Below are 18,996 nucleotides of genomic sequence, written 5' to 3' on the forward strand. Positions count from 1 at the left end.
GCTTCTTTAACGCAACATCATCCTCCATCAAATCCAGACAACTCTTGAAAAATTCCTTGATAGGACTATCTCCTACTTCAGGACTTTTAGTATCATTTTTGTCATAGACTCTAGGCATGTCATACACTAGGCTATCTTCTGAAATATCCCACTTTGAGGAAACAATTTCTCTACATGCATCCTTACAAGTAGTCTTTTCCTTCTGTAGATTGAACCTTGGTGGACGACTAACATGTTTTATCACCAATTATTGATATGGGTTAGCATGTTTAGCAACATCCCTCCGAGTCTTGTTACCTCCATGTGTAACAACATTAACATGAGATTGATTGTGGCACGGTTCTACGGTAACCTTTGGAATGTTTTGCCCCTTCTTCTCCTGAATTTTCGCGAGTAGATGAGGGAAATCCTCTATCACATTATCCAAAGATCAATAATACATAAATGTCGTAAAATTATAGGGATAAAATATGGTGGTATGTCCTAGCTGCACACAATTATAACGAATAATTTGTCCTCTTCCCCATCCAAATGATCCTTGTCCTCGACCTGGTCCTCTAGGTCCTCTACCCATCATACCTTGGACTCTACCCACTGACTATACATGCCTGCTTGATTGTGATTCTATACCATCATGTCATGTCCCTCTTGCACCCTGTAGGAGTCATTGGTGTGATATATCATCAATTCTAAAGAGCGACAATGATGAATTTCATGACTCGTGGACTTACAAAAATAACAAAATAAATTCCTTGTAGAGGTTTCATATCTTTGCATCATAGGAAAACTCGGTGGTGAATGTCGCCAAACTTTATAGATCTCACACCATAATCCACTACCTTTTTTGAATAGATAGTTTCACCAGCCATCATGTAATATGTCATCACCAGGAATTCATCTCTATGGTACCCCACGTTTTTACAAATTGTGTACAAAACTTACGAGCATTGTTCTTTCCCTTTCACTAAGTCCTGCAGTTGAACTGTGAGCATGGCTATCTACGATTCTAGCTAGGCTATGCCAAAAATTTCTCCTTTTATGGTTGGTACTACGAAAGACACTTCTAACTTCAATGTAATCTCCAATGCTTGATCCTGAGTTTGAATGTTCTTCTAAGTCAAAGGAAATATGATGCAATAATCCTACAATAGACCACTCCTTATGTTGCTCATATGGAATCTCAAATTCCAACCGACCTAACAACACTTTGAACCATTGATCATAGTCCCAAGCAGATTCGTTCTTCCCTTGCTTGATCTCTTTCAACTCTGTGATACACTGAGATGCAGACTTAAGCCTTCAGAATTCTTTCAACATCACCCTTTTGATGTCTACCAAGGTTCTTGGATGTCTAGTAAGAGCGTTATTCGTGTACATCATATACCAGGTCAGTACATAATCTCTAAAAGTTCTTCAAGTGTATAATCTTGGCGGCATCATGTTAAACCCAAATCGATTGCAAAAATCACTTGGAGATAGGAATTCTCTTTAACAATTATAGAACTGAAGGTTTGAATGGGTATGAATCAATTCTTATTCAATTTCATTCATATTTTTATAATATATTTTTATTTATTTAAGAAAATAAATATTATTTTTTATTGAACTCAATTTTTATGTTTAAAATTTTTAAATTAAAATTAAAATAATATATATATATATATATATATATATATATATATATATATATATATATATATATATACGTTTTAAAAAATGGTCGAATCGAATCCGAAATGGCCGAGTTGATCTAAGTCATTGGGATTTTTTGTGACCTGGCATAACAAACGGAACGGGAGGCCGAGTCAGTCATGACTCGGTCAACCCGACCGGTTCTGCCATAACTCGGCCGAGTCAATGAATGCGGCCTGTAACCCCAAAAAAATGCGATTTTTCCTAATTTAAAAAAAAAAAATTAACTATTAGTTGAGTGTTGGGGACTCCAAGGCGTTTTCTAAATTATTTAAATGCTATTGGGGTCCATTCCCGTCTCCTAGTATTGATATGCTATTCAAATTTCATGGTAAAGTTGAATTCTTAAAGTAAAAGTGACATTCTCCTTAATCTTCATTTTCATCCTTTTACTTAAATTTTTAACATTACCATGAAATGACTCAGGATGTTTGAGAGTGGTTCCGGCATCATTGGATTTCATATGGAGAAAGTAGAATTTTAGATTTCATTCAAAATCCAACAGACTTATCAGTTTTTCAGGATTTCAAAATTGGGGGATTGCAATGTTTCCATTGAATTTTGTCATGTATTAGGTTATGGAACTTGTATTTAATCAAGAGCACCAACACCTCTATGTACCTTGATGTTAGTGACATTGGTTGTCGAACTCCTCTAGGATTCGCTCCTAAACCAAGAGCTTTTGAAAATGTCGCTCCCGCTCCCGTTTTTGCTCTCGCTCTCCACTTTCGCTCCCGCTCCCAAGTAACACTAAGCCAGATGATGTTGGCAACTCTAGTAGTAGCCAGTAGTACTGGTCACAGACTTTTGTTGTAGAGGCCATTTATAGCCTCTTTGGTTATGTGTTTTTGTTTTGATCTCTATATCATCATCGTGTATGTATTGGACAGTGCATTGGGTGCCATTTTGATATAATGGATATATTCATGAGCCTACTCTAATCATATGTTGTCTTCTATCTATATTCTAATGCTATGTGTTTGGAAACATGAATGAAAATCTTTAAAATTATGTGTTTTTATAAAAAATAAATATTTAATGTATTTTTTACAATGACCGAGTCATTGAAATCGAGTCGGCTGAGTCAATACCGAGTCGGAGTCGACCCTCGGCCGAGTCAAAGTCGGAGTCAGAGTTTTAAAACATTAATATATATAATTATTTGATTTTTTTAATTATCAAAAATTAATAACTAGTTAGTGATTTGTCATAGTTGGGAGATTAAACCTACTTACTATCATTATAACTTAAGAATATATTTAATAATGGAAAAATTAGATATATTAATATTTTATAACTTTAAGTTAAACACTATTAAGAAAAAGGCATATTCTAATTTATAAATGAAATGGATTATTTTTCAAAGTAGTTTTCTGGTTAATTTTAATGAAAATATTTGAGAGATTTTGAAAATTTTGAATTTAAGTTGTTTAATTTGTAGAATTGGAGTGCCTTTTGAGGGTGTTGAATCCATCTATTTATTCAAAAATGTAGTTTAAACAACAAAAAAATCACAATCTCCCTATAGACTATATCCTCTAATTAGGGTGAAAAAGGTCAGTTCGTCTACAAGTTAAACTATACCTTAAAATAATAATAATAATAATAATAATAATAATAATAATAATGAAAGTAAAGAATTGATTTTCTTAGGAATATTATTTCAATTACATTCATTTAAACTAGTACAATATATAAACTAAATGGTTTCTAATTGGCCTATCAAAACACACACTTCATCATACATCTTAAACTGCAAAAATTTAAAAAATCATAAGAATTAACTAAATTATAACTTTATTTAAAATTATTATTATTTCTATTATTATTAAAAAAATTAATATATAAGTTAAAGTTAAATATATATATAAAGGTTCATAACTATGGAGATTCACCCTCACTTCTTAATGGAATTTTTTAATTTGTAAATAGTATTTGTTACAAAATGGGCTAATATCATGGTTTATCAATACCAAATGTTTAAAAAACCATTTCATAAGACATATTTAAATTAATGAATTTAATTAAAATGACGAAAAAAGCATAATTGTTTACGAAATAAATCTCAATCTTTGATTTATATATACTACTAAAAATATTCTGAAATATTCTATAGAGATCAATCACTACAATCCACCTAATAATTAATGATAATTAAAATAAGATTCTAGAAACCCTATTCTAAAATAACATATTCATCAATATAATTACTTTTAAATAATTATAAACTCATTTTCATTTGGATCAAAGTGAAACGCTAACCCTATAAATCACGATCAAATTACCGCTAGTCACTGTAAATCACGATCAAATTGCACTAATCTTGTTACCTACGTGTCATATCCAATTAACCTATAATTTCCCTACCAAAATTTATCAAAATATTATTAAAAATCATTTCCATACGAAATTGATCAAAATATTATTAAAAAAACACTTGAAAACTAAATTATACGAGATAGAGTTTACAACCTGGATATTCAATCGAGGTAAACCATAATTTCCCCACAAAATTTATCAAAATATTATAAAATAAAATTATTTCTATTCCACAAATTTTTACCAGATACGACATTATTTAGCACTGTCAATATATCAATTAAATTAAATTTACACTGGCCTTTGATATTTGTCCACACAAATCTCATAAAGTAATCCATACAAGACATGACGTAGTATCGGCACAGTATTTGATATATTAACTAAATTACTAAATTTAGATTGGAGTCCCGTTTGATCTTGTCCACACAATGTCTCCCTAAAGTAATCGTAATAGCAAACAAAAGGATTATAGCGCAAACAACAAAAATCTAAAGGAAATTCTGACCAAATCGATAGTGACAAATCAAGTCTGTGTTGGAATTTAATTCCAACTACAACATAAACAGCTGGACAGAAATCTGATTTGCTGTAGATATTCCAGACTGTTGGATTCCTCAAAGTCGTGCTTGATATTTTCCACATTAATGTGCATTAAATTTTCAGCATTAAATTCCCCTGCAATAGCCGACTTCATTTCTTCAAAAGGCATCACCGCTTGCTGCATTCAATACGCAGATAAGCTTTAGAAGACATTTTTATTATCTTATTGTTTAAAGGCAAATATGTTTTAACATATAAATTTAATGAACAACAGTTCTGTTTTAAGTTAGAAGAATGATAGAGAGTTTTTTTTTGTAACGCACAGCAGTGCTGAAACTGTAATTTTCTGAGATAGCATAGATTGGTTTGTGGAACTAAAGCGTTCCTGTTGTAATCCCTCTGTCAAGAGGAAGATGCTCTTCAGCATAATCTCCAGTGAAAATCCCTCTATGTGAGGAAGATGTTTTTGTAACAGTTAGTTTATTGTTAATGAATACAAGTTTTTTTTTGCGTTGTTGTTACGCCGTTTCGCGTTGTTGTTATACCGTAAGTAGAAAATAGTTTCTCAGCGTCAAAACAGAGTGTTGCTAAAACACCAGTTTCAGCGTTGCTGAAACACCGATGTTGATACACTGCAAACAGCAACTAACGAAACTGTGTTGCTGAAACACCGTATTCCGCAAAAGATTTTTATTTCCACTGTGTTAAAACAGAGTATTGTTCTGTTTTTCAGTTTTGTTTGGAATGATCAGAAATTCCCAACATGGTACCAGAGCTGGTCTAGGCACTCAGTGAGTCAAAAACGGATTTTGTTTTTCACTGTAGGAGCTGTAAGAAGCTTATTGAGCATATTTTCTCCAGCAGAGAAAGTTTTTGCTTGTTTTTATTTATACAGTTAGTATCTCTTCTTTATTAATACAGGTTAAAATGGCAGATGCTGGAACAGGTTTGACAAATTCCCAACTGCCACAGTTTAATGGGAAAAATCACAGTTATTGGTCCATAACAATGAAAGCGTTGTTTGCTTCTCAAGGAATATGGGAGCTGGTTGAAACTGGCTATGTTGAACCTGCAGATGCAACAGCGTTGGCTGCAAGACAGTAGCAGAAAGAGACCAGTTGAAGAGTGATAGGAAGAAGGATGCCAAAGCTCTCTTTTTTCTCTTCCAATCAGTACATGAAAGTTTTTTTCCACAGATTGCAGAAACAACAAAATCCAAGGAGGCATGGGATATTCTCAAAACTGCCTATCAAGGCATGGAGAAGGTGAAGACTGCAAAGTTACAGATGTTGAGGAGAGACTTTGAAACACTCAGCATGAAGGAATCTGATACAATAGATTCACTCTTCACTCAGGTTATTGGGTTGATAACCCAGATAAGATCTCATGGTGAGATTCTTGAAGAAAGAAGGATTGTAGAGAAGATCTTGAGAATTTTACCCTCAAGGTTTGAATCTATTGTGGTAGCAATAGAAGAAACAAAGGATCTCTCACAGTTCACAGTGGATGAATTGAGTGCTTCTCTTATGTCTCATGAACACAGACTGATTAGAGGAACATATTCCTCTTTTGAGCAAGAATTCAAGACTTAGATGTCTTTTGGCCAAGGAAAAGGTCGAGGCAGAGCAAATAACAGAGGTCGTGGAAGAAGCCAAAACAAAGGCAGAAATAATCCTGCAACCACAAGCGGAAGGAGCCGCAATCAGAACCAAGATGAAGGTTCAAGCAAACAGCAAGCTCATGGACAAAGGTATGACAAATCCCAAGTCCAATGTCATTATTGTAAGAAATATGGGCACTACGCCAATGAATGTAGGAAAAAACAAAATGACATGAATAGTAGGCAGAATGCTAATTTTGCAAATGAAGAAGATAAGAATCCAAAGATTGTGCTGTTAGCATGTAACATTGCACAAGACAATCAAGAAGATTTTTGGTTCTTAGACTCAGGCTGTAGTAATCACATGACTGGAAATATTGAAATGTTTGCCAATCTAGATGAAAATGTGAAATCTGAGGTAACAACAAGAACTGATAGTAAGATATCTGTCAAGGGTAAGGGCAGAGTCAGTATCCGAGCAAGAAATGGAGAACAGATGATTATGCTAGAGGTATACTATGTACCTGGTCTGAAATGTAATCTTTTGAGCATTGGACAACTCATTAACAAAGGTTACAATGTGTTCTTCAAAGATGATATGTGTACAATCAGAGACATACCTCCAAGTAAGAAGATCATTGCATAGGTGCAGATGACCAGCAATAGAATGTTTCCTCTCAAACTCAGGGCAGATTTGAAGGAAGGAAGAACTATTGCAGCTGTAACACAAGAGGTATTTCAGGAACAAGTGAAAGATGAGAATTGGTTGTGGCACTTGAGATTTGGACATCTTAATTTCGGAAGCTTGAATCTGTTGCACAAAAAGGGAATGGTAAAGGGATTGCCATTGATCGAGAAACCGGACAACCTTTGTGAAGGCTGCATCTTGGGCAAGCAACATAAGAAAAGCTTTCCAGCAGGAAAGAGTATAAGGGCAAAAGCACCCTTGGAAATTGTTCACTCTGATGTGTGTGGACCGATGCAAATACCATCATTTACTGGAAATAAATATGTTTTAACTTTCATTGATGATTACACCAGAAAGACATGGGTGTATATGCTGAAACAGAAGAGTGAAGTGTTTGAGAAATTCCGCCACTTCAAAACTCTTGTTGAGAAGCAGTGTGGGCACTATATCAAAGTGCTCAGAACAGATAGAGGAGGAGAGTACATCTCCAAAGACTTTCTGTGTTTTTGCAGAGAGAATGACATACAAAAGCAGTTCACCATGAGGTATACACCTCAGCAAAACGGTGTAGCCGAAAGGAAGAATAGGACCATTCTTGACATGATCAGAAGTATGCTGAAGGCAAAACACTTGCCGCATGAGTATTGGGCAGAAGCTGTCATTTGCGCAGTTTACATCTTGAATAGATGCCCAACTAAAGCTGTCATGAACAAAATACCAGAAGAAGCATGGAGTGGTCAAAAGCAAATTGTCACTCACATGAGAGTATTCGGTTGTGTAGCATATACACATGTACCGGATCAGCCAAGGAAGAAACTTGACAGTAAGGGGGAGAAGTGTGTCTTTATTGGCTATTTTGATGAGTCAAAAGCATACAAACTCTATAATCCATCCACCAAGAATTAATAGTAAGTAGAGATGTGCAGTTCATTGAAGATGAAGCTTGGGATGGAAGCTTAGAGAAGACAGTAAATGTGAAGACAATTGTGTCTCATGAAGAAGAAGAGGAAGGGACAGCAGCAAATAATCCTTCTTTGGTGGCTCCTCCTCCACCACAGCAAGTACAACAAACCACACCACAAGCTGGAATTTGAATAGCCTTGAGAAGTCAAGGAAGTGCTTCTCCAAGCACACCACAAGGATCAGAAATACCCTCAAGTTCGGATGGAACTCCAAGCACACCAAGAAGACCAAGATCCAGAAATTTAAATGAGATTTATGAACAAGGAGAGGTAAGTAACAATATCGGTCTGAATTCATTATTCACTTTGTATTGTCTTGTTGATGACCCAGTTCATTTTGAAGATGTTGTAAATGAAGATAAATGGATTGAAGCAATGAATGAAGAAATTGGTGCAATTGAGAAGAGTAAAACATAGGAGTTAGTGGACCTCCCTGAAGGCGAAGATGCCACTGGAGTTAAGTGGGTCTATAAGACCAAAAGCAATGCTCAAGGAAAGATTGACAGGCACAAAGCAAGACTTGTTGTGAAAGGCTACAAGCAGCAACAAGGCAAAGACTATGATGAAACCTTTGCACCAGTAGCAAGGATGGAAACAGTCAGAACAATGTTGTCTATTGCAGCACAACACAAATGGAAGATTTATCAGATGGATGTTAAATCTGCATTCTTGAATGGAGTGTTAAAAGAAGAGGTTTATGTTGAACAACCTCTAGGCTATGAAGTTGAAGGCCAAGAGCATAAAGTCTGCAAACTGAAGAAGGCTCTTTATGGGCTGAAGCAAGCTCCAAGAGCATGGTACAGCAGAATAGATGCTTATCTAATTGAGAATGGGTTTGATAAGTGTGATGGTGAACCCACACTCTACATAAAGGAGAATGACGGTAAGATTCTTATTGTTGTTTTATATGTAGATGATTTGATTTTTACTAGCAATGATGCTTCTCTCATTGCTGATTTTAAAGCAGTCATGAAAAGTGAATTTGAAATGACTGACTTGGGCTTCTTAAGATATTTTCTTGGAATTGAAGTAGACCAAAGTGAAAATGGTGTTTTCATTTCTTAAGTTAAATATGTAGAAGCAGTGTTGAAGAGATTTAACATGCAGAACAACAAGGCAGTTGTGACTCCAACTGTAATGGGGTTGAAATTGACCAAAGAAGACAAGAGCAAGGATTTTGATCCAAAATTGTACAAGAGCATAGTTGGCAGCCTTATGTACTTGACTACAACTAGGCCGGACATTATGCACACTGTGAGTTTAATCTCTAGATTTATGGAAAGACCGAAAGAGACTCATTGGCAGGTAGCCAAGAGGATTCTAAGGTATGTGAATGGAACGAAGGGGTTTGGTATTTTATAATCCTCTTCTGAAAGTTTCATGTTGACAGGTTACACTGACAGTGATTGTGCTGGAAGTGTTGATGATAGGAAAAGCACATCGGGATATGTGTTTCATATGGGATCGGGAGCCATCTCATGGGCTTCCAAGAAGAAACCAGTTGTGTCTTTGTCAATAGTAGAGGCAGAGTATGTGGCAGTAACAACAGCAACATGCCAAGCAGTGTGGCTGAGAAGAGTTCTCAGAGATTTGTGTCATGAACAAGAAAAGGGCACAACCATTTACTGTGACAATAGCTTGGCAATAGCATTGTCTAAAAACTCTGTTTTTCATAAAAGGACAAAGCATATAGACACCAAATTTCACTTCATACGTGAATTGGTTAACAATGGTGAGATTGTTTTGCAGCACTGTAGAACAGAGGATCAGTTCGCTGACATCTTGACAAAACCATTGGGAAAGAAAAGTTTTGATCATTTCAGGAAATGCCTGGGTATGCAGAAAAACCCAGCAGTTGAAATTAAGGGGGAGTGTTGGAATTTAATTCCAACTGCAACATAAACAGCTGGATAGAAATCTGATTTGTTGTAGATATTCCAGACTGTTGGATGCCTCAAAGTCGTGCTTGATATTTTCCACATTAATGTGCATTAAATTTTCAGCATTAAATTCCCCTGCAACAGCCGACTTCATTTCTTCAAAAGGCATCACCGCTTGCTGCATTCAATACGCAGATAAGCTTTAGAAGATATTTTTATTATCTTATTGTTTAAAGCCAAATATGTTTTAACATATAAATGTAATGAACAACAGTTCTGTTTTAAGTTAGAAGAATGATAGAGAGTTTTTCTTTTTGTAACGCACAACAGTGTTGAAACTGTAATGTTGTGAGATAGCAGAAATTGGTTTGCGGAACTAAAGCGTTCCTGTTGTAATCCCTCTGTCAAGAGGAAGATGCTCTTCAGCATAATCTCCAGTGAAAATCCCTCTATGTGAAGAAAATGTTTTTGTAACAGTTAGTTTATTGTTAATGAATACAAGTTTTTTTTTTTGCGTTGTTGTTACACTGTTTCGCGTTGCTATTACACCGTAAGCAGAAAATAGTTTCCCGGCGTCAAAACAGAGTGTTGCTGAAACACCAGTTTCAGCGTTGCTGAAACACTGATGCTGATACACTGCAAACAACAATTGACGAAACTGTGTTGCTGAAACACCGTATTCCGCAAGCGATTTTTAGTTCCGCTGTGTTAAAACAGAGTATTGTTCTGTTTTTCAGTTTTGTTTGGAATGATCAGAAATTCACAACAGTCTGAAGTTGACCCAGGGAGGATTTGAAGTATGTCATCAATGTCTCCCAACTAGACTGTGTGGGATGCGCCCCATCCCAATAAAAGGCCGGTTCTGGATGGTTGCACACACTATACAAAGCCTTCCCTGCATTGTCTGTAATGCTGCACTCACCACTGTAATAGGGTTTCAATGGCTTCCTGAATTTCCCTGCACATAAAAAAAATTCACATGTTAAATAAACATTCAACACTGTAGAGCCACAAAAAGAAATTACATCCATATGAGACAAGGGGGACAGAGTGTAAAACCATGTTGAAAAACTGCCATGGTATCTGAATACTGATCCAGAATCACAAAAGTTGCATCTGCTTGACCCTTTCTTATTCCCTCCACCGCTTCTTGCAAAAGACTATTGTGATATACGGCTAATGTGTTCAATGTAGCGTTACAACTTGCGTGAGAGTTATCTACTGTAAAGGTAGGCAAGCAGCCCAGAGGCTCCATATCTGTGATTGCAAAGCGTCGGAAACCTAAATTGTACAAACACACTAAATCTGCCGAGAGCTGCTTGATCAGCGATTCTACAAATAAAGGCACGTCCTGCAAATTCCAGACAGCTAATGTCAATGAAGAATGCAGAGATTAAGCGGCATATTGTTACAAAAATTGATTTAGGTAGTGTAGCATGGATATATTCACAGTAAATATGAAAACTTCTACTTAACTTTGTATTGTGTTAGTTGATGTTTATTATTGTTGGACTATTATAAATTTTGGATCTTTTTGGTCGGAATATATAATTTTTGGTTAATTTTATTTATTTTTTTGTTATTTATAATGTATTTTTTGACAGCGTGTATGGGTTTAGTAGGGTGGAAATTCATAGGACATTAGGATTGTGGAGAATTTACAATTCAAACTTGTGATTCCAACAGATTCTTATTGCATTTAGGGCAAAAATGTACCTGCACAAACTCCAAAATATATAGGCAAAACATGTTTTGGTCAAATTGTGATCTTTTGATGTCTAAAATGTGTTTTTGGCTGTATATAGATATATGGATTCTATTGAACTTATGTGGATTGAGATTCCAGAAATATTCCTGAATCTGATGGTGAAGAGAGGGGTCAAACAATTGACCCTTCTCTTGACAGTCAGATTTCAGATTTTGAATCTGCAATCTGCATAGGGCATCAATCTGGATAAAGATGCCCTCTGAATTCAGCCCTTATTAAAACTCACGACACTAAGATTGTGGAGAATTCACCGCTAAAACTTGTTACCCAGAAAATCCATATCAAATTGCAAATTCAACTAAAATATATACCTAAAAAAGCTCTCAAACATATAATAGATAAACTACGGCCTAGATTATACCTCTACTGCTCTTTGTTGCAGGATGTAGAAACCGTAATCATTGCCGGAAACCATGAATAGAAGAAGAGAAAACCTAAAATTCATTGCCGAGTATACTCTATCGAACATCAATCGCTGCAGTTGATTTATTTGCGTAGTCATGTTTGGTAGACCAGGCCATGTAGTGAAGATACCGCTCCCGCTGGTTGCAAAGTTCATGCCGAAGCGAAGCCGCTGGTTGGGATAGCTACCCTGCTGATTGTATGGCACTGGCGTAGGGAGCTTGAAAGATGAAGCTGCAGCATTGTAATAAAAGATTGGAACCCACAAACGAGGCAGCAAAAATCAATTATTCTGAGCAGAAATAATGTAATTATACCTATCAAGTCCGCGAGGACTTTTCCATCCAAATGTCGCCCGTAGGGTTTTCTAGGGAAGCTTATACCATATGGAGGTTTCCTGGCGGTATTTGTTTTGTTAAGATTTCCTGTGTCAGCGTATGAATCTCTAAACACAAACATGGCTCCTGGGCTTGCGCTTTCCACATTCTCTGCAACCAAAATTGACTGTTATTCAGAACTCATATGCAAATACTAGTACTTGCACAATCAATTGGAAACACAACAGAGGGAAATTACGATGAATAAATAGCAATCCGCAACAAAAAGCAAGGAGCAGTTTGAAGCATGGCCTCTCGGTATTAGCTTGTGATATGCACATCTTCCAAACAGAAGGATTCACCCTTTTGCATCACACAATAGGGAAGAAAATTGGAACTAAGGGAACACTACTACACCAAGGGCACTTTTGAGACATTTTTTTGAGACAAAAAAAACCTATTGTCTCAAAAAAAATCTTTTGTCTCAAAAAATCATTTTTCTATTTTAGTTATTTTATATTAAAAATTAATATCAATTGATTTGTCTTAAATATAAACTGACAAAATATTTTAAGACAAAACGTTATATTTAAGACAAAAATAGTTTAAGACAAAAATATTTTAAGACAAAAGTAGTTTGAGACAAAAATATTTTAAGACAAAATTTTATATTTAAGACAAAAATAATTTAAGACGAAAATATTTTGAGACAACTTTATATTTAAGCCAAAAGTAGTTTGAGACAAAAATTTAAAGACAAAACTTTATATTTAAGACAAAAATAGATTAAGACAAAATTATTTTAAGACAAAAACAGTTTAAGACAAAAACAATTTAAGACAAAACTTTATATTTAAAACAAAAGCATTTTGAGAGAAAAATATTTTAAGACAAAACTTTATATTTAATACAATGACCACTTTAGATCAAACCTATGTTTAATACGATATTTCACTTGGAATGAAAATGGAGAGTGGAGCACTTAGGGTTTGACGTTGCTCTGCAACTGTCAGACCTTCACAGATGGCGTCGTTCTGCCATTAACCTTCAGCCATAAGGCAGCTACAACATAATAAGGAATAGCTATCGAACAATGTAACCCCCTCAGGGGAAGGACATGATTCCTCCCCCAGCTGATACAAAAAAACGACGTGCGACAAACTGAAAGTGTGAAAATGGACCATCTAGAAAATACAGCAGCAGAGAATGAAAATACGCCAACGAATAACAACACAAATGAAGAACCATGAGTGATGTCAAACACCTGCAAGCCGGTAGCAGTTGACAGACCCAAAATCGAGCTCCCAAGTCAACGCATCAACACTCAGATCCAGTTTATGAGGGATCATGCTTTGATAGGAAAGTTCATATGCCTTTGGCCAACGGAGAAAGCTTTGCATGGCTGGATCATAGCCGAATGGAAGCCAAAAGGGCACATAACACTGCAGTTAGGGTCTAAGGGCTTGTTTACTGCCATTTTCAATTATCTGGAGGACCGAAACAGAGTATTGGATGGAGGACCATATTTCTTCAATGCAGTAGGGCTATACCTAAGAGGATGGATCGAGTGCTTTAACCCGAACAAAGAAGATCTGAGCTGGGCCCTGGTGTGGTTTCGCCTTTATTCTCTCCCTCTGGAGTATTGGGACGAAGACTCTTTGCGAGACATTGGGAATGGTTTAGGCAAATTTATCAAAGTGGTAGAGGAGACAAAGCTGAAGCGATATACCTCCTATGCACGGATCTATGTATACATGCACCTCAACAAAGCTCTCCCGGACGCGATAAGCCTCTACCATGATGCTTATGAATGGTTACAAACAATAGATTACGAGCATGTACCATTCCACTGTCGAAAATGCCACGCCCTGGGCCATTTATTCCGAGACTGTCCCTCCCATATGGAATCCACAACCACCCGTTCAATGGACAAATCCGACTCGGATGGGTTCAAAAAAGTTCCAAACCGCAAAAGGACCCATAAAAATCCCTCTACCTCAGTCAAAAAACCTGTCACCAGCACCTCCTTGCCTTCAACAAGCAACAACTTTGAAATCCTGCTCCAGTCGGAGGTTCATATTTTAGATAATCAGAAACAACCTGAAGCCATTCCTAAGACTTCCGCCCATTTTGCTCCATCAAGCTCAAAGAAAGCCCTCACTTCTAAGCAACCCGTGGACACCAAAATGCCCTCTCCCAGTAACATGCAGAAAAGGACTGCTCAAGGTATGGAGGTAGATAGCACTCAGATGCAGCTCACGATTGTAGATGATACAGAGGCAGAGCAGGAAACAGTACAACACATGGAAGAGGAACCGGAGAGCTTCAACATCGAAGATCTAGATATACTGGGACTTGAATAGGCTTGTAAGAAAAAGGAATATGACAGAATTCCTGAGCGACAGCTAAAGAACTTAGAAGTAATTCTCTCAAGAGCACAAAAGCAAAGATCATTAGGCATCCAAACTGGTAGTCAGTGGGATGGAAGAAATATCTTCAAAGACAACAAGAAACGAGGACGGAAAATCGATCTTCAGAGAACCATCTACATAGGGGAGATGCTGGTGGAGTCTGGAAGATCCTCCAAGCTCACCAAATACTATAATCCCCTTCCCAATCGTGAATCATGAAGCTCATCTCATGGAACATCAGAGGGCTCAGCAGCCCGGGGAAGGGACGATTAATAAGGAACATGCTACAACAGGAAAAGCCTCAAATTCTCTTCTTGCAGGAGACCAAGTGTAATTCCACAATGTTGGATCAGATCCTTGCCAAAGCATGGCCAGGAAGTAAAGAAGTGGCGGTGGAAGCCATGGGAGCCTCAGGAGCGCTAGCCATCGTTTGGGATGATAGAGCTATAACACTTACCAACATACATGCCAATAAGCACTTTATTCAGGCCAAGTTTCATTTAACAGGGACAAATGTTCATGGACACTTAACTAATGTCTACTTCCCCCAGGAGGAAACAAACAATGTAGACACATTGAACACCCTAACTCAGATCAACTCAGAAAGATCCCACCCACTTTAGATCACAAGAGGGGACTTCAACATGATTACAAGATTGGAGGAAAAAGGAGGAGGATGGATCAAACTGGATTGTGAAAGCACACACTTCAAAAACTAAATTCATAACAATAGGTTTATAGATATGGAATTCAACAATGTTGTTTATACTTGGAACAACAAGCGTGCAGATGCCCACCAAATTGCATCTCAGTTAGATAGATTCCTAATCTCTGATAACGCATTACATCTTGGCGGGGATCTCTTGGCCTCTATATTGCCACTCTCTAGCTCAGACCATTGGCCTATTAGGCTTCACTGGCAAATATCGGGAGACAATGTTCACAGGCCCTTTCGCTTTGAAGCTTTTTGGTTGAATCACCTCGATTTTCATAACCTGATAACAAAGACATGGAGAAATTTCACACCACCAAAAGGCACAAAAATGTACAAGCTCCAACAAAAGCTAAAACATATCAAGGAAAAAATAAAACAGTGGAATTGCTTTACCTTCGACAATATCTTTCAGGCGCAAAACACTCTTGAACAAGAAATGCAAAAATTACAGCAGAGAATCATAGCTGCAGGCAGATCCGAAACCATAGTAGAACAAGAACGTCAACTACAAACACAGATCTCAGAAAGAGCAAGACAGGCAGAGATTCTTTGGAGACAAAAATCAAGGATCCAATGGCTTAAAGAGGGCGAACGCAATACAAAGTTCTTCCACCATACCACTATCCAATGGAGAATGCACAACAACATTACTCTCCTCCAAAATCGACAAGGGGAACATCTAGAGAAGCATGAACATATAGAACAGGAACTCCTCAACCACTTTCAGAGGGTGCATCAAGAAACGAAGACTGATCGGTTGCCATCTATAGAGAAGATCATCAAGATTATTCCTAAGATCGTAACTAAGGAAAACAATCAAATACTCCTCAGGCCTATTTCTTTACAGGAAGTGGAGACAACTATGCGACAGCTCAAAGTTGGGAAAGCACCCGGACCAGACGGCTTCACTTCGGACTTCTTTCACAACTTCTGGGATCTAATCAAGGAGGAAGTCTGGCAAGTAGTCGAGGAGTCTAGAGTTAACAGATGGATGCTTCCATCCTTGAATGCCAACTTCATCGCCCTCATCCCTAAGGAGGAGAATAGCCAGACTCCGGACCAATTCCAACCTATTGCACTATGCAAGGTATTGTATAAAATTGTCTCCAAAGTGATCGCCACATGCCTCAAGCCCCTGCTTCCTCTTCTTATATCACCGGAGAAATCAAGTTATGTGGAAGGAAGGCAGATCACTGATGGCATAATTCTCACTCATGAAATCATTCACTCCCTAAAGCAAACCAAAAAGGTAGGTATGCTCCTAAAATCGACCTCTCAAAAGCTTTCGATACTTTAAACTAGAAATATATTCAAAAAATATTGCTAGCCTTTGGCTTTACCCCCCGGGTAAGATGGATTATGAGTCTCATTACTTCTACCTTTTTCTCAATTCTTGTCAACGGGACCCCCTCCACCCCCTTCCACCCATCCAGAGGTATCTGAAAAGGGGACCCTCTCTCACCCTTTCTATTTGTTATTATGGCGAAAGGTCTTGGACGTTACATCAAAGATGCCCTTCAAAACCAGCAATTACATGGCCTTTCTTTCCAGAATACCCCTGCTTTCACCCACCAGCAATTTGTGGATGACAATATGTTATTTGGTCATCCTTCAGTCCAGGAAGCCCGTAAGCTGAAATCAATTTTATCTGACTTTTCGAATGCCTCTGGCGCCTACATTAACAAATCAAAATCTCAAGTCTTCTTCTTTCACACACCTCCCATCACTCAAGCCTCCATAGCCAGAATTTTGGGCTTCTTGATTGCATCTCTGCCCTCCAAATACCTGGGAGCTCCAATGACAGCCTCTGCCTTAAAGCACTCATCCTAGAAAATTCTCTTAGAAAAACTGGAAGCCCGTATCTCTTCATGGACCTTCAGAGCTCTCAATATGGTGAGTTGCCTAGTTCTAATCAAGGAAGTGCTACAATCTTTGCCGCTCTACCTCTTCACGGTCCTGGAAGCACCCAAATGGGTTCTTAAAGCAATCAAAAATCTTCAACGAGATTTTTTATGGGGGAATACGAAACAAAAAAGAAAATGGGCTCTGGTAAAGTGGGAAATAGTTTGTCACCTAAAATCATCTGGAGGCATTGGATTACGGGATCCTCAGCACAACAACGAGGTCATGGGAGCGCACATCTGGTGGAGATGGCTCTCGAACCCATATACTCCTTGGGAAATCCTCTCGACAACTAAGTATGCTCATAATAGACCAGTGGATGATTTAATTCGGCTCAAAGAAGTTAGCACAGGCTCTCTAATTTGGAATGCTGCCAAACAACATAAAGATCTAATCCAACAACAGAGTTTTTGGGAAATCAGGAATGGAGATAATGTGAGCTTTTGGGAGGACTCCTGGCAGCAAAGACCAAAATTGAAGGACCTACTCACGCCCCACCAGCTTCAGGATTGGGTAGAGCAACCGACGATCAAAGTAAATCAACTTTGGGAGGAAGTTCACAACCAAGGTTATAGGCAATGGTTATGCTCGAACCTCATTCTTGGGCAAGCCACGCAATCCATCAAAGATAGCCTGGATACGGAACTCTCAAACAAGAAAATTCACCAATCAGATAAGAAAGACATCATCAGATGGGGTTATGAAACGAGAGGTACCTTCACTTCCCGGGAAGCATATCATATAATACTAAGGGACCATACTGTCCAGGATAGCCTCTGGCACAAAGTTTGGGAACCACCAATTTGGCAAAAAATCTCAACCTTTCTCTGGTTGCTGTGCCAAAATAGAATCCTTACTTGGGATAATCTAAGGAAACAGAGTTTTCACAGACCTTCCATCTGCCCAAATTGTAAACAGGCAAAAGAAACTAAGGAACATCTCCTAAACTCATGTCTGTTAGCAACCCGACTTTGGGAGAAGGTTAGCTTCAGATGTCAAAGAGATGGATGAAATAAGGAGAATTCAACCAACACTACTCGTTCTTAGGCACCTCACCCTTATAAAAGCAAAATCTTAAACACCTTATGGAAGCTAGTACCGGGTTTCCTCATGTGGACAATTTGGAAAGAGAGAAATAGCCGCATCTTCAAAGACCATTCCTCTCCCATAGAAGTTCTATGGATCAATATATGTCAAAACATATGAGAAACCTTGATGCTCCAAATGTGGCTTGATGATGATTTCCCATCCACACCACAGGAACAAAATATATGGCTGAAATGGAACCTTCAGTGGAACCATGAGCAGGTACACCTAAGGAAAATCCCTCCCTCTGGAGATACACTTAACTAATGGACTCCACCCCCACCACACATAGTACTGCTCAACTTTGATGGAGCATCATAGGGAAATCTAGGTAAAGAAGGATTTGGGGGAATATTTAGAAATCACAAGGGCAATGTTCTCCAAACATTCATGGGGTCAATAGGTTGGGATACAAACAACGCAACCGAATTAGAAGGAATTGGCAAGGACTTCTCCTGGCTTAGAAAAATAGATTCTTCCCACTCATAATTGAAGGGGACTCCTAGATCTTAATTAACATGATCAACCAGATCTTACAGGGAACTCCAACACATAAAGTGGGTAGCAGTTGGAGATTGGCGTAAAGGTTGGAACAGATTGAACAGTGGCTTCTCATTCATAGAGCAGTTACCATCAGGCACACTTGTCGGAATGGTAACAAAGTAGCAGACCTCCTAACAAACATTGGCGTTGAAAGTGGTAAGACTCTTC

General features: G+C 37.8%; 1 protein-coding gene and 1 pseudogene across 1 annotated transcript in view; both read right to left on the reverse strand.

Moving 5' to 3' along the window:
- Nucleotides 1-10,436: 10,436 nt before the first annotated feature.
- On the reverse strand, nucleotides 10,437-10,939 carry LOC149219742 (GDSL esterase/lipase At5g03610 pseudogene; annotated as a pseudogene).
- Nucleotides 10,940-11,509: 570 nt separating this feature from the next.
- Nucleotides 11,510-18,996, reverse strand: part of LOC149219743 (GDSL esterase/lipase At3g09930-like) — a 52,179-nt gene continuing 44,692 nt past the window's right edge. The window contains exon 3 of the mRNA XM_089382664.1: nucleotides 11,510-12,088. Coding sequence (XP_089238790.1) covers nucleotides 11,808-12,088 — 281 coding nt within the window. The 3' untranslated portion in view covers nucleotides 11,510-11,807. The remainder of the gene's footprint in view (nucleotides 12,089-18,996) is intronic.

This window comes from Pinus tabuliformis, chromosome Q, assembly GCF_031772625.1.
Source record: "Pinus tabuliformis cultivar Carrire ecotype Pingquan chromosome Q, CPIR1, whole genome shotgun sequence".
Lineage (NCBI taxonomy): Eukaryota > Viridiplantae > Streptophyta > Pinopsida > Pinales > Pinaceae > Pinus > Pinus tabuliformis.